Source organism: Phyllopteryx taeniolatus, chromosome 6 (assembly GCF_024500385.1).
Source record: "Phyllopteryx taeniolatus isolate TA_2022b chromosome 6, UOR_Ptae_1.2, whole genome shotgun sequence".
Taxonomy (NCBI): Eukaryota; Metazoa; Chordata; class Actinopteri; order Syngnathiformes; family Syngnathidae; genus Phyllopteryx; species Phyllopteryx taeniolatus.
Genome location: NC_084507.1, coordinates 19,574,622 through 19,587,801, shown reverse-complemented (window position 1 = coordinate 19,587,801; position 13,180 = coordinate 19,574,622). Strand labels below are relative to the sequence as shown.

At 37.2% G+C, this 13,180-nt stretch overlaps 1 protein-coding gene across 1 annotated transcript; it reads right to left on the bottom strand.

Moving 5' to 3' along the window:
• Positions 1–1,572: 1,572 nt before the first annotated feature.
• On the bottom strand, positions 1,573–12,692 carry dhdds (dehydrodolichyl diphosphate synthase). Its single transcript, XM_061777589.1, is given in 10 exon segments — positions 1,573–2,394; positions 6,930–7,037; positions 7,111–7,225; positions 7,807–7,908; positions 10,045–10,161; positions 10,732–10,832; positions 10,834–10,875; positions 10,946–11,062; positions 12,279–12,362; positions 12,635–12,692. Coding segments are annotated over 9 exon segments (1,005 nt in total). The 5' UTR covers positions 12,342–12,362; positions 12,635–12,692; the 3' UTR covers positions 1,573–2,154.
• Positions 12,693–13,180: the final 488 nt, after the last annotated feature.

The following is a 13,180-nucleotide window of genomic DNA, read 5'->3' as shown; positions in this document are numbered from 1 at the left end:
CACGTGCAAAGTTTTTTTTTATTTTTTTTTAGATATTTTTATTTTTGCTTGGCAAGGTACGAATAAAAAAAAAAACTACTCGTTTATTTTGTTAAGGCTGCAGCATTCCGCAGTGTGCGCGCTGCCACGGCTGGCTGTCATGGGGATGACGTTTCTACACACGACGTCGACAAGACGACAACCTCACATCACCATCGTTAGATAAATTAAAAGTACAAAAACATCAACAACCTTTCTGCGGGCGAGTAAAAAAAATAAATATATATATATATATATATCCTACCTTTGCTTTAGCCATGTCGTCGCCGATAAAATTTTGGGGAAAAAGACGGGTGACAAAGGCTTTTTTTTTCTCCTCCTCACAAGGGGGTCACAGTTCTGTGCAGACTGGGGAGCTGCTTAAAATGGCGCATGTATATCGCAAAGCAATGTTTTTCTAGTTTATACCATGAAATATAAGAGCCAAACCAGTTTGAACCAGTTGGACATGGCGCCGGGTATCATTGGACGCCGCTATGTCACGTGGCCACATGACTCCACCCCTTTTTGGTTGAGGAGGGAGGGTCTCGTTGGGAGTGTCAATCAGCGCCTCAAGGGGTCGTGCTAAACGGCTCACAGGAATCCCACTTCCTGTGTGATACAGATATGCAGTGGTTATATATAAATGCTTGAAAATACATTTTGAACATAACATAAAAATTATTAAATTCTGCATCATCAACCAATGGACCCCCAAAATGAAGGATTAAATGTATACCAAAGTTCATTAAATAAATAAATAACAAATGACCTCAAATACACAAAATAGAAAATCAAGTAAATAATAAAATGGAATTAAAATGAATGTAATTCCGCTACATAAACATTAAATAAAAATAATTGAAATCTATGTCATGAATTAATATTCCAATGAAAAAATAAGGCATTATTAACATTAAATAAATCAAAGTATCAATAAATACAGAAACAATGAAACTGTGAATACAAAAAAATAGATGACTCATTAAATAATTACTAATTAATGAAATAATAATAAACGTATTTGAAACGAATGAAATTCCACAAAAAAATACATGTATCATGAAATAAATGAAAATTAGGGGTTAAATAATAAACAACATTAAACACATAGTATCAATGAATAAAAAACAGTTAAATAGTAATTGTCCTCATACTTTTAATAAATACGAACCCTTTGAATAATTGAAAACAAAATTAAAATTCCATTAAATAAATAAGTCATTAAAATTCCATTAAATAAAATAGTAAGAAATACAATCTGGTTCAATAAATATAGCATTGAATAATGAAGTAATACTGTCATTAACTAAAAATCAATTCAATAATAAAAATCAGTCATAAATTCATAAATAAAAAGTATTATTTCACCAAATAGTTAAAAGTTCATTTTAGGTTCATCCTGAAATTTCACCCAAAGCCAAATGTCCCTAAATTTTTGTGAATGGTATATATAAAGCATTGACTGAATATGCTGACCTTAAAATAAATGGCCATTGAATAAATTTAATATATTTAGTAGTAGAAGAAAATGCATTTTCTGCACAGCGTAAATATTTTTCAAAGAGCATGTATTTGAATAACATTTTCAATCAGATTTTATTCTGTATATCATTGCTAATATGACAGAGCAATAACAGCACGCAATGCTGTGTAGATGTTTCTCAACTCAGTGATGGTTAAATACTTTTTAATATTGTATTTGCAACATGTTTTTACGTTCAGAATAGCAATTCTGTTAAACATTCTTAAATGATAGGAAACTAAACATCCAAAAAAGAGTGAATCACAAACCATATATATATATATCTTGACAATCAATGATCACTTTATTCTTCTTTTGGGGGGGGATAAAACTGGTCAAAATCTAGTTATGTCATTAACATTACATGACTGGACTGACACCATCAATTAAAAGGATTATAATGGCACAGCCTTCACGCCACAAATCACAGCATGCAGGACGATAACACCTTTAACTACATTTTGACCAGACACTTAATCTACATTTACAAATATGCCAGTAATTCTATAACCCCATAGGGGTTGACATCACCCTCTTCTCGACCACTGATTCTGGATGCTGAGCAGAAGAAGCCCTTGTAGGAAGAGGTGGGGTCCACACAGGAAGCGCTCTTAAGCTGACACGTCCTTGCACAAGTCAGTAAAGAAAGAGTCCCGCTTGTGCGTGAGCACTTCCAGGAAGTCCCGCACTCGCTCTTGGCGCCGGGCAGCGTAGTGCGACATCGCTTCCTGCCTGCGGCCGGCGTCGGCGGGCTTGCCGTTGCCGTGGCGCTGCAGGTGCTCGGCAGTACAGGCGCGGTCCGCCTCCAGCTGCTGCAGTGCCTGGTGCTCTCGGTGAACGTACCGCGCATTCTGGAATGAAGAGTTTTGGTTACAGTAATGGAACGTTTGCAACTTTGAATGTCTACCTAGTTTTTTTTTTTATAGATAAGAGCCATTGCTCTGCCGATTTTTTTGTCTCAAGCAAAAATTTGAGTTCCGAGCACTAAATGGTGGCAGCAAACTTCGCACCAAGAGGCCAAAAACTTGCGTCAAGCTGTTTATTGCCATTTCCAGTTAAAGTTTAAACAAAGATTTGGTTAAACAGACATGGATGTAACCAAATCACATACAGTAACTTGCCAAAGTCTGCTCCTTTAAGGCATCTTTATACTCCAGAACGTTTTGTTGCCTGCTTGCGAGACATATTGTATTAAAAGTACGTGAAAATACCTCAAGCAATCTGTGAATGAACGTCCTTTCCCGAGCAACAGTGATGATCACCACGTTTTTCCTTATTTTTTCCCTCCCACACAATAAATTTGCATGCTCTATTGTTGTTGTCGTTGCCATTGTAACGAGTGTATCCGTTGAGTTGACAAGATAAAGCCCAGTGATCATAAAAGACGGGATGCGGTGGTATTGGAATACAAGATTTTATTGCAGTAGGCTGACATAGCTTTATCGGCCATTTTCTGATCTTTCTCCATCTTTTACTTTAAGTCTTTTTTGGCTATAGTGTGGGCTATAGTATTGGTCTGCTTGTTTTAAATGATATCGCCACGATCAATTGAGCCAGAGCGAGCTATAGACCCTTTCCAAAAAATTTTAATATGATGGAAAAGTTTATTTATTTCCATAATTCCATTCGAAAAGTTAAACTTGCAATCATGAAAGACCAAATTTGTCTTGGTAGTCTGATCCACGCATTACGTGTTGTCTGTCTCAGACGTGTTGTCTGTCACACACCGTCGGCATCTTTTTTTAAAAATAATTTTATTCGCGGTCAGATATTTACAGTACTACGTCAAAAGACACGCGACAAGGCTAAAAATAAACTAGCTTTTGGATTCAAATATACTGTACGCAGAGTGAATGTCTTTTGCGGAGTCGATCAATCTGTGAATTATGACATTAAAGCCGATCAGCCTAAAATGCTAATTATCGGCCGATACCGATCAAGCCTGTCAGATCGGTGTAAAGGCTAATGCACATGTCATGGAAACAAAGAATTTATCATCACAGAATACAGATTCAGTAATCCTCCGCTGTATGGAGGTTTGTGCTTCGCAGTCCTGCTGAATTGCAGATTTTTATTGCAGTTGTTACTCTCTTTTATACTCTGTACAATATTTTTGTTATCCATTGCTCTTGCTCTCTCTCAATGTGTATATTTTCCCCAAATCTTTCGCAATAAACGATAGCATTGTTGCAGTTTTTTTTATATGCCACTGATATAATGATATTAGAGCATAATAAAGAATTGTACAATGTTCTCTCATTTACTAAATAAAAGTTGGGCTACATTTCACAATAAGAGCAAGTAAATAAAAAGAGAAAGTTATAAATGTTCAAATAAAGCGCTTAATTTATAAAAAAAAAAAAAAAAAAAAAAGAATTTCCCCTTTTATGTTTGGCATCTTGACACAACAGTGAAGTCTCAAATAATTTTACATATTTAAATTTAATAAATCTTAACAACTGAACCGTTTTAGTGGTTATGTTTGTTCAAAACCTTTGTTTTGGTTCATAATGGCGTTTCACATATGTGCACTTTTAATAATTGCTCCCAGTGGGAACTTACCACTGAAGTACAAACGAAAATGACACTGATTGCTCTTGCTTTATCGGCCATTTTCTGATCTTTCTCCATCTTTTACTTAACGTCTTTTTTTTGGCAGTAGTGTGGGTCCGTATTGGTGTGCTTGTTTTAAACGATGTCGGCACGAGCGAACTACAGAACCTTTCAAAAAAATTTGAATATCATGGAAAAGTTTATTTCTATAATTCCATTCAAAAAGCAACTTTCAAAGATTATAGATTCAGGGTCCACAATTGAAACAATTTCAAGTGTTTGTTTATTTTTACATAATTTGGGCTTCCATCTTATAAAACCCACGAAATCAGGAATTCAAAAAATTAGAATACTGTGAAGAAATCAGCCCAAATTTTGCAGGCCATAAATGTTTTAAACTGAGTGTCACACACACTAATCATCTACTAAACTCAAAGCACCTGCACAGGTTTCCCCAGGTGTCATTAAATTGCTTCAGTTTGGTTCAATTGTCTTAGCTGGGTTCAATATGGGGAACACTGCAGACTTGACAACTGGCCAGAAGACCATCATTGATACCGTCCATATGATGGGTAACCCACAAAAGTTCATAGTTAAGGAGACTGGCTGTTCACAGAGTGCGGTGTCAAAGCATATCAATGGAAAGTCTAGCGGAAGGATAAAACTAGCAAGAGATGACCGTGGGATTCGCCAGATTATCAAACAAAGAAGATTAAAAAATCTATCAGAGATCCAGAAAGAGTGGAATGAGGCGAGAGTCACAGCTTCAAAAACCACCACATTCAGACGCATCCGGCAGATGGGCTACAACTGTCGGGTTCCTCGGGTCAAGCCACTTCTGAGCCTGAGCTAACGTAAGAAGTGTCTCAAGTGGGCCATGGAGAAAACTAGACTAGACTGTTGGCCAGTTGTCCGTGGTCCTCTTTTCCGGTGAAAGTAAAGTGTGCCTTTCATTTGGAAATCAAAGTCCAAGGGTTTGGAGGAAGACGGGTGAAGAACAGAACCCAAGCTGCTTGAGGTCCAGTGTGAAATATCTATAGTCAGTCATAATTTGGGGTGCAATGTCCAGTGCAGGTGTTGGTAAACTCTGCTTTCTTAAATCCAAGGTCACCGCAACAGTCTACCAGAATGTTTTAGAGGACTTCATTATTCCTTCTGCTGAGGATCTGTATGGAGATGCAGATTTCATCCAGCAGGACCTGGCCCCTGCCCATACCGCCAGAAGCACCAAAACCTGGTTGATGCCCATGCCATCATCGTGTTTGACTGGCCAGCCAACTTGCCAGATATAAACCCCATTGAGAATCTATGGGGTATTATCAAGAGGAAATTGAGGGGCACCAGACCCAAAAACAAAGACGAACTGACAGCTAGCATCATGGAAATATGGGCTTCCATAACTTCCAGGCAATGCCACAGGCTGATTGCCTCAATGCCACGGCGCATCGAGGCAGTGATTAAAGCAAAGGGTTTCCCAACCAAGTATTGTAGATTAACATATCGTTTTGACAGTACCATATTTTGATTGACTTAATGTGACCCAACTTTCTCTCTTTTTTTCTATAAAACTGAGAAGTAAATGGTGATTTCTTCACAGTATTCCAATTTTTTGAATGAATTTGAATGGGTTTTATGAGCTGGAAGCCCAAATTATGTAAAGTGCCCAGTTTTGTGCATCTACAGATCCAAACCCGTTCCCTCCAGCAACTCGCTGCGTCGTGAGCGGCGCGCTGGGTGTTACCACAACAATGAAAATTTATCGACTACGGAAAAAAAGTCTCCGTTATACTTATGGAACGAGAACCCTCTCTCCTCTGCCTCTGATTGGCTAGCAGCAAGACAGGGCTCGTACTTTTAGTGGATAATGATTTGCTGCAGCACTTCAGCAACACACACACACACACAGGTAAGCAATGCTGTGCGTCTGCGGACGCAGACTGACGATGTTTTATGCGTCCCTGCTCATGTTTGTGGATCTCAGACGCAGGACGCACATCAAACAAGATCCCCGTTTCATGGAGGACTACAGAAATCTGAGAATACCGAGGATTGGGACAATTTTAAGTTAAACAAGGTCTCTAAACGATTAATCAATCATTAAAATAGTTCTCGATTAATTTGATAATTGATTTGTTGTAAATTAATTGTTGCACCTATATTCTATTTTTTATGGTATGGTACGCTTTATTGTCAATCCTCAATGTGTAGAACGTATGTAGGGCTGAAATTTCTCTTCAGGCCCACTGTCACAAACAAACAAAACGATCACAATAATACGATCCTTTCTTCTCCATTCATACATACGCTTTAATGTTTGAAAAGGTTATAGATAAAAGAGGAGATTTGAAGTCTCCCTTTACCAGTGGATCATAGATGTTGCAATCACAGCGCGCTCCCCATTTGCCACAAGCCACAAATTGAAACTAAACAAGCAACTATGGTGTCCATTGTTGGGGAAGACACAAATGTACAGAAAGAATGTCTCCATTCCCCAGTCCCATTAACAGCTGCCTCACTCTTAATTTCAATTTAATTTGTTTTCTTGTACATAAAAAAAACACATTCCGATATTTTTTTAGTTTTGTTGTTGTTGTTGTAGGGCTGGACCAGATTAATGGCCTTCCATTCATTTCAATGGGGAAAGATTATTTGAAATATGAGTGTTTTGAGTTACGCATGTGGTCACAGAACAAATTAAACCCGTAAATCAAATCAGCACGGTTTATGACCAATCATGTGTCATTTAATTAATGTCTTATCTCCTCTCTCCAGTTATTCATGTTAACCACCACCTTGCACAATAGAAATCAATACAACAGGACCAAAACCTTACCTGGATGGATTTGTGGTTGACTTGATACTGGAGAATGGCTTCACACAAGTTCCAGAAGGAATACTCAGGCCACAGCACTGACTGGAATACTAAACACGTGTGGGACATCTGTGTTGGAAGAAAGAAGACAAATTAATAATCATAGGAATAAAAAGGAACAAAAAGTATTTGTTATCCTCACCTGCCAGAGTAGAAAGTCACTGAGGCGCACCTCGCCCGAGGTTCGGATAAGAAGGTCAGGATTTGGAGAATTGTTGCTGTACAGACATTCGCTCAGCAGTGCCTCAGAAACATCACTAAGACATAATAACACAATAAATTACTTTGTGGACGTTTAAAGTGAATTCACCTTTTTCTCGCAAATTATATCTTTATCCATGTAATACTACAACTTTGCTCTCATAATATTGCAACTTTATGTCCATAAAATTACCACTTTTTCTATGATTCTTCTAATATTGGGACATTCCTGTAAATTACTTATTCTGTTTGAGACATTATTGTAATATTTCTACAGTAATCCCACAAATTAAAACATTTTGTTTAATTTTGTAATTCCAACTTTATGCTCATAAAATGAACTTTTAACGTAATATTTTTACGTTATTCTCATACAATAACTTTATCCACACAATATTTCAGTCTTGTAAATTTCAACAATCTGTTAAATTACAATTTAATTCCCCTAAAATTATAATTTGCTTTCTCAAAGCTTTCTCATAAAACGGACTTTTTCTGTTCAAATTAAAAATATATTCTCATAATATTACAACATTTTTTTCTGTGAAACTGTGACTTTAGTTTTTTTCTTGTAATATTACGATTTTGTTGTGACGAAAATAGGATAAAACCTCACGTGTCTAAGTTATTGCTTTACCTGGCTTTAATCAGTCCTTGCTCCACCCCCCAGGCCATCTCTCTCACTGCGTTAGTCATTTCATATCGTGATGTATAGGCGAAACACACATTCAAGAAACACCTGTAAAAAAAAGAAAACATTTTGAATGGGTCCACATTGTGGAAAATGTACTTTATAATGTTTTGGATACAAATAGTTGGGTTTCTGGCAGCTACCCACCCATCAAGAGTGAAATTAAACACCCAAGTAAATTTTTAATGAGCTACCTATTTCTGAAAATGTATGTGTTTGGGGGTGAGCGCCACATACATGGATCTGATACACTAATTGTCAAAGTATAATTCAGCAGCTTGTTGATTAAGTGCTGCATCCACGAGTGAAAACAAAATCCATGAGCCATGCTTTCTTTATCAGGGGGTATAATAATATTGAACTTAAAATTTTCATTTAAAAATATTGATGTATTCTTTCTTTTTCCTCATAATTCAAAATAAAAAATGACCTTTTTCCTTTCAGATTTTTCACTGTTCAAACAATTTATTTTTTTAATTTTCCATTTAAACATTGACTTAAAAAAGGCTTAATTATTTTATATTTAAAAACAAACATTTCTTTTAAAATTATGACGATTTATATACAGTGAGTACGGAAAGTATTCAGACCGCTTTAAATTTTTCACTGTTATATTGCAGCCATTTTGTAAAATCATTTAAGTTCATTTTTTCCTCATTAATGTACACAGCAGCACCCCATATTGACAGAAAAAAACAGAATTGTTGAAATGTTTGCAGATTTATTAAAAAAAGAAAAACTGAAATATCACACAGCCATAAGTATTCAGACCCTTTGCTGTGACACCCATATTTAACTCGGTGCTGTCCATTTCTTCTGATCATCCTTGAGCTGGTTCTACACCTTGATTGGAGTCTACCGGTGTTTGATTATACTTATTGGACTTGATTAGGAAAGCCAGACACCTGTCTATAGAGACCTTACAGCTCACAGTGCATGTCAGAGCAAATGAGAATCATGAGGTTAAAGGAACTGCCTGAAGAGCTCAGAGACAGAATTGTGGTAAGGCACAGATCTGGCCAAGGTTACAAAAAAAAAATCTGCTACACTTAAGGTTCCTAAGAGCACAGTGGCCTCCATAATCCTTAAATGGAAGACGTTTGGGACGACGAGAACCCTTCCTAGAGCTGGCCGTCCGGCCAAACTGTGCAATCGGGGGAGAAGAGCCTTGGTGAAAGAGGTAAAAAAGAACCCAAAGATCACTGTGGCTGAGCTCCAGAGATGCAGTCGGGAGATAGGAGAAAGTTCTAGAAAGTCAACCATGACTGCAGCCCTCCACCAGTCGGGGCTTTATGGCAGAGTGGCCTGACGGAAGCCTCTCCTCAGTGCAAGACAATTGAAAGCCCGCATGGAGTTTTCTAAAAAGCGGTATGTGTGGAGAAAACCAGCCACTGCTCATCACCTGTCCAATACAGTCCCAACAGTGAAGCATGGTGGTGGCAGCATCATGCTGTGGGGGTGTTTTTCAGCTGCAGGGACAGGACGACCGGTTGCAATCAAAGGAAGGATGAATGCGGCCAAGTACAGGGATATCCTGGATGAAAACCTTCTCCAGAGTGCTCAGGACCTCAGACTGGGCCGAAGGTTCACCTTCCAACAAAACAATGACCCTAAGCACACAGCTAAAATAACGAAGGAGTGGCTTCAGAACAACTCCGTGACTGTTCTTGAATGGCCCAGCCAGAACCCTGACTTAAACCCAATTGAGCATCTTTCGAGAGACCTGAAAATGGCTGTCCACCAACATTCACCATCCAACCTGACAGAACTGGAGAGGATCTACAAGGAGGAATGGCAGAGGATACCCAAATCCAGGTGTGAAAAAGTTGTTGCATTATTCCCAAAAAGACTCATGGCTGTATTAGCTCAAACGGGTGCTTCAACTAAATATTAAGGCAAGGGTCTGTGTGATATTTCAGTTCTTCTTTTTTAAATCTGTGAAAAATGTACGGGGGTCTGAATACTTTCTGTACCCACTGTATATTTACATAATTCTTATATATTATATATGTATATAATTTGTATATGATAACTATATTTATTGAGTTAAAAAAGCTGGAATTTTCTCTGAATTAAAAAATAACTTTTTTTGTAAAAAGTAACTTTTCTCATTGAAATTGTGACTCGTCTCTCATAAATATCATGAGCTTTTCCTTGTGAAAACAGAGAGGCAAAACAGCATACTTATTGTGCGCTCGTGTGGTGAGCACCGCTTTGGCGATTAACTGCTGGAGGTCCAGCGGCAGCAGGTTCAAGTCGCCCAGCACCCGGATGCAAACGCCGTGCTTCTCCAGACTCTCCCTGCAGTTAAAAGAAGAACATTAACTCAACAAACTGTGTCTCATTCATAAAGCACAAGCTGCAGTCAGTGATTCATTCGATATCGCATAAAAATAACATGCATCACATGATGCATGCTCATCTGTCAACTACTATATAATAGAGGCCAGGGTTTACTCAGCTGCACAGTGCGTCTACTAGAGGGAAGGCTCAAAGAGAGATAGGCTTATCTTTTAATACAGGCATTTTATAATACAGTGAACCCCCATTTATCACAGGAGAAATATTGAACACCCACCCACGAATTATAGATCATATAATTAATAATAATATAGTTTTTAAAACCCTCCTGCATGCTTTAAACACATTTCAACTTGTTAAAACACTAAGACATCCTTAGTGCCTGTTCTCACTCTTGTGCTGTGAAAAAAATAGGGAGACACGCTTGAAAAGTGAAAATTATGCAGACTATATCGGAAAATCTGAGACAAATATATAATTTGCATAATAATTTGAACGCAGTGTATGTGGTCATGCACTTTAAGTGTACCGTAAAATAAATAAAGTTCCGCTAATAAACAGGAAACCCACCGTTCCTCCAAAAGTCTTTCAAATTTCTGCTTGGCCAGTTCCATCAGGCCGTCCACTTCGTCCTTAGTGCGCTTGAAGTTCTCAATGCTGAAGGCGTACACCTGTCACTTCAGGAATGTTTAGATGCTTGCACCAGCGAAGTGTCTAAAAGGCAAATATGGGCTGTTCAAGTTACAACCATTTTGAACTCTAAAATGTAAGCGTGCTCACTCACTTCTGCCAACTTGTTGAAGCCCTGCATGTGTCCCTCCTGGCGATCCATGTTCTTCCTGCGCGCAAACCGACGGTTGCCGTCCATGATGAAGGCCACGTGTTTGGGCATTGGCCCTGCCTTGGAGGAAAAAGAGTGCAGGTCATTTGTGAAAGCAGTTACTGTACTCAGAGCCATGATGGCATACATTATGAACAGTACATATACAATGAAAGAGTATTACAGCTAAGCTAAAAAAATAAATGTTCAGAATTATTAGAATAAGATTTATCACTACAAACCTCATACGAATGGTGACTTTTCTTGTAAAATAAGACTTTTTTTGCTTGTATTTTTTCCTACTCAACATTTTTTTTTTCCTGTAAAACTGTGACATTTTTGGAAAATTGTGACTTTTCAATAAAGGAAGTTGGCTTTTTTTCCCCCTCAATTTTTTTCTTGTGATGGAACTGTGACGTTGGTAAATAAAATAAAAAAATAAAGTAAAAATATTATTGTAAAACTGAGTTTCCTAGTAAAAATCATCTTTTCAAGAAAATTCTGACTCTTGTGAAAAAAAACAAAAAAAACCTTTACATCCAAAATTTTATGTCTTTCCTTAATATATTCCAGTTAATTTTTGACTTTTTTCTTCTAAAATTTGAAGCTTTTTTTCTGGTAAAAATGTTTACTTTATCGTAGAATTTTAACTTTTATAGTGACTTTTTTTCCACACAAAACCATCGAAATTGTGACTTTTCACTCAGTTAAAAAAGATCTGACTTTTTTCATTAAAATTTAAAGTTTTTCTTGTAAAGCATGACTTTCTCGTTAAAATGTGAATTTTTCTCTTTAACAGATGAGTTGTTTTAGATAAAATCTTGATTTTTTTGTCGAAATCTTGACATTTTCTCTTAAAAAAAATGTGTGGCATGAGTAACACTAGTGGTATGCTGGCTCTCTCTAGTGGTATGTGAAAGAATCACTGAATTAAATGACTTTAAAATTTACATTCAAAAATATTAGAATGAAGTATACATTTTTTAATCCAGTACAGTACATTTTTTTACTTATCTATAGCACATTTTTCAAGTACACTAAACTATTTCAAGCACAGTTCGTTTGGATTTAACTTTTGCTTATAATGCAATACATTTTACTTTAATCTATAACTGTTTTTAAACATGTAAGTACAATTTTCATCCAATTTATGTGCAATGAATTTTAAATGAATCATTAAGTACACTTTTTGCTTTAAATCAGGATAGGCAGTGTTAGCTTTTAACCCATTCTGTATATTGAGCTCGATCCACGTTTTTTTTTTTTTTAAAATATATATATATATATATATTAATACCTTGAGGATGTTGGCTGAAATCCTCTCGAGCAGGTTTAACTCGCCCTCCTTTATCCACGACATGTTTAGGCTGTGAGGGAGGGCCTGGGGGGGGGGGGAAACAAAATTCCAAAAGTGATGCATTTTAGGACTGGATTTTCCCGTGAAACGTCATCCTGCTGCTGTTTCACGAGACAAACACCCAATCTAGGCTAACTGCTTGGCGGCTAAGTAAAACACGAAAAACAGACAATGTTGTCAAATGAGCTCCTCTCGGTGTAAAGACCAACAACATGAATTCAAACCAATGAGAAAAGAGCGCGTTTAGCAACGAAACAACGAGAATTTGCACACGTTTGACCAAGCTTCCAACTCACCGTATTTTTACGATGACGACCGCTTCCGCCTTGGCGTATGTGACGTCAGAGCATGTCCTGTCACGTGGAGGAGAACTTTATTATCGATATTTTGGGCAAAACTGTTAATTACGTCAAACAAAATGTAAAATTTGAGAAAATAGATTGTTTAAAATATAATGAAAAACAGACATGGAACCCGACGTGAAAATAAAAAAGTGTTATAGCTATTTTCTGCACAGGTACTGTCTTACAAGACACTTTGTTTTGAAATATTGTTCTGATTTGTTATAATCTGCAATTGATGAAATAGATAATAAATAATGATAATGGACAAGATGTTATTTAATCAACTCAAATAAAAACATTTTTTTTAGTCGAATACATTTGAAAAAAGTGACTGATGGTGTGGTACATTCGCCTGACTTTGTTGCGGGCAGCGTGGGCTCAGTTCCTACTCAGTGACATGTGAATGTGAGTGCGAATGGTTGTCGCTGTCTATATGTACCCTACGACTGACTGGCGACCAGAGTGTTGTCCGCCTTTTGCCCAAAATCAGCTGGGACA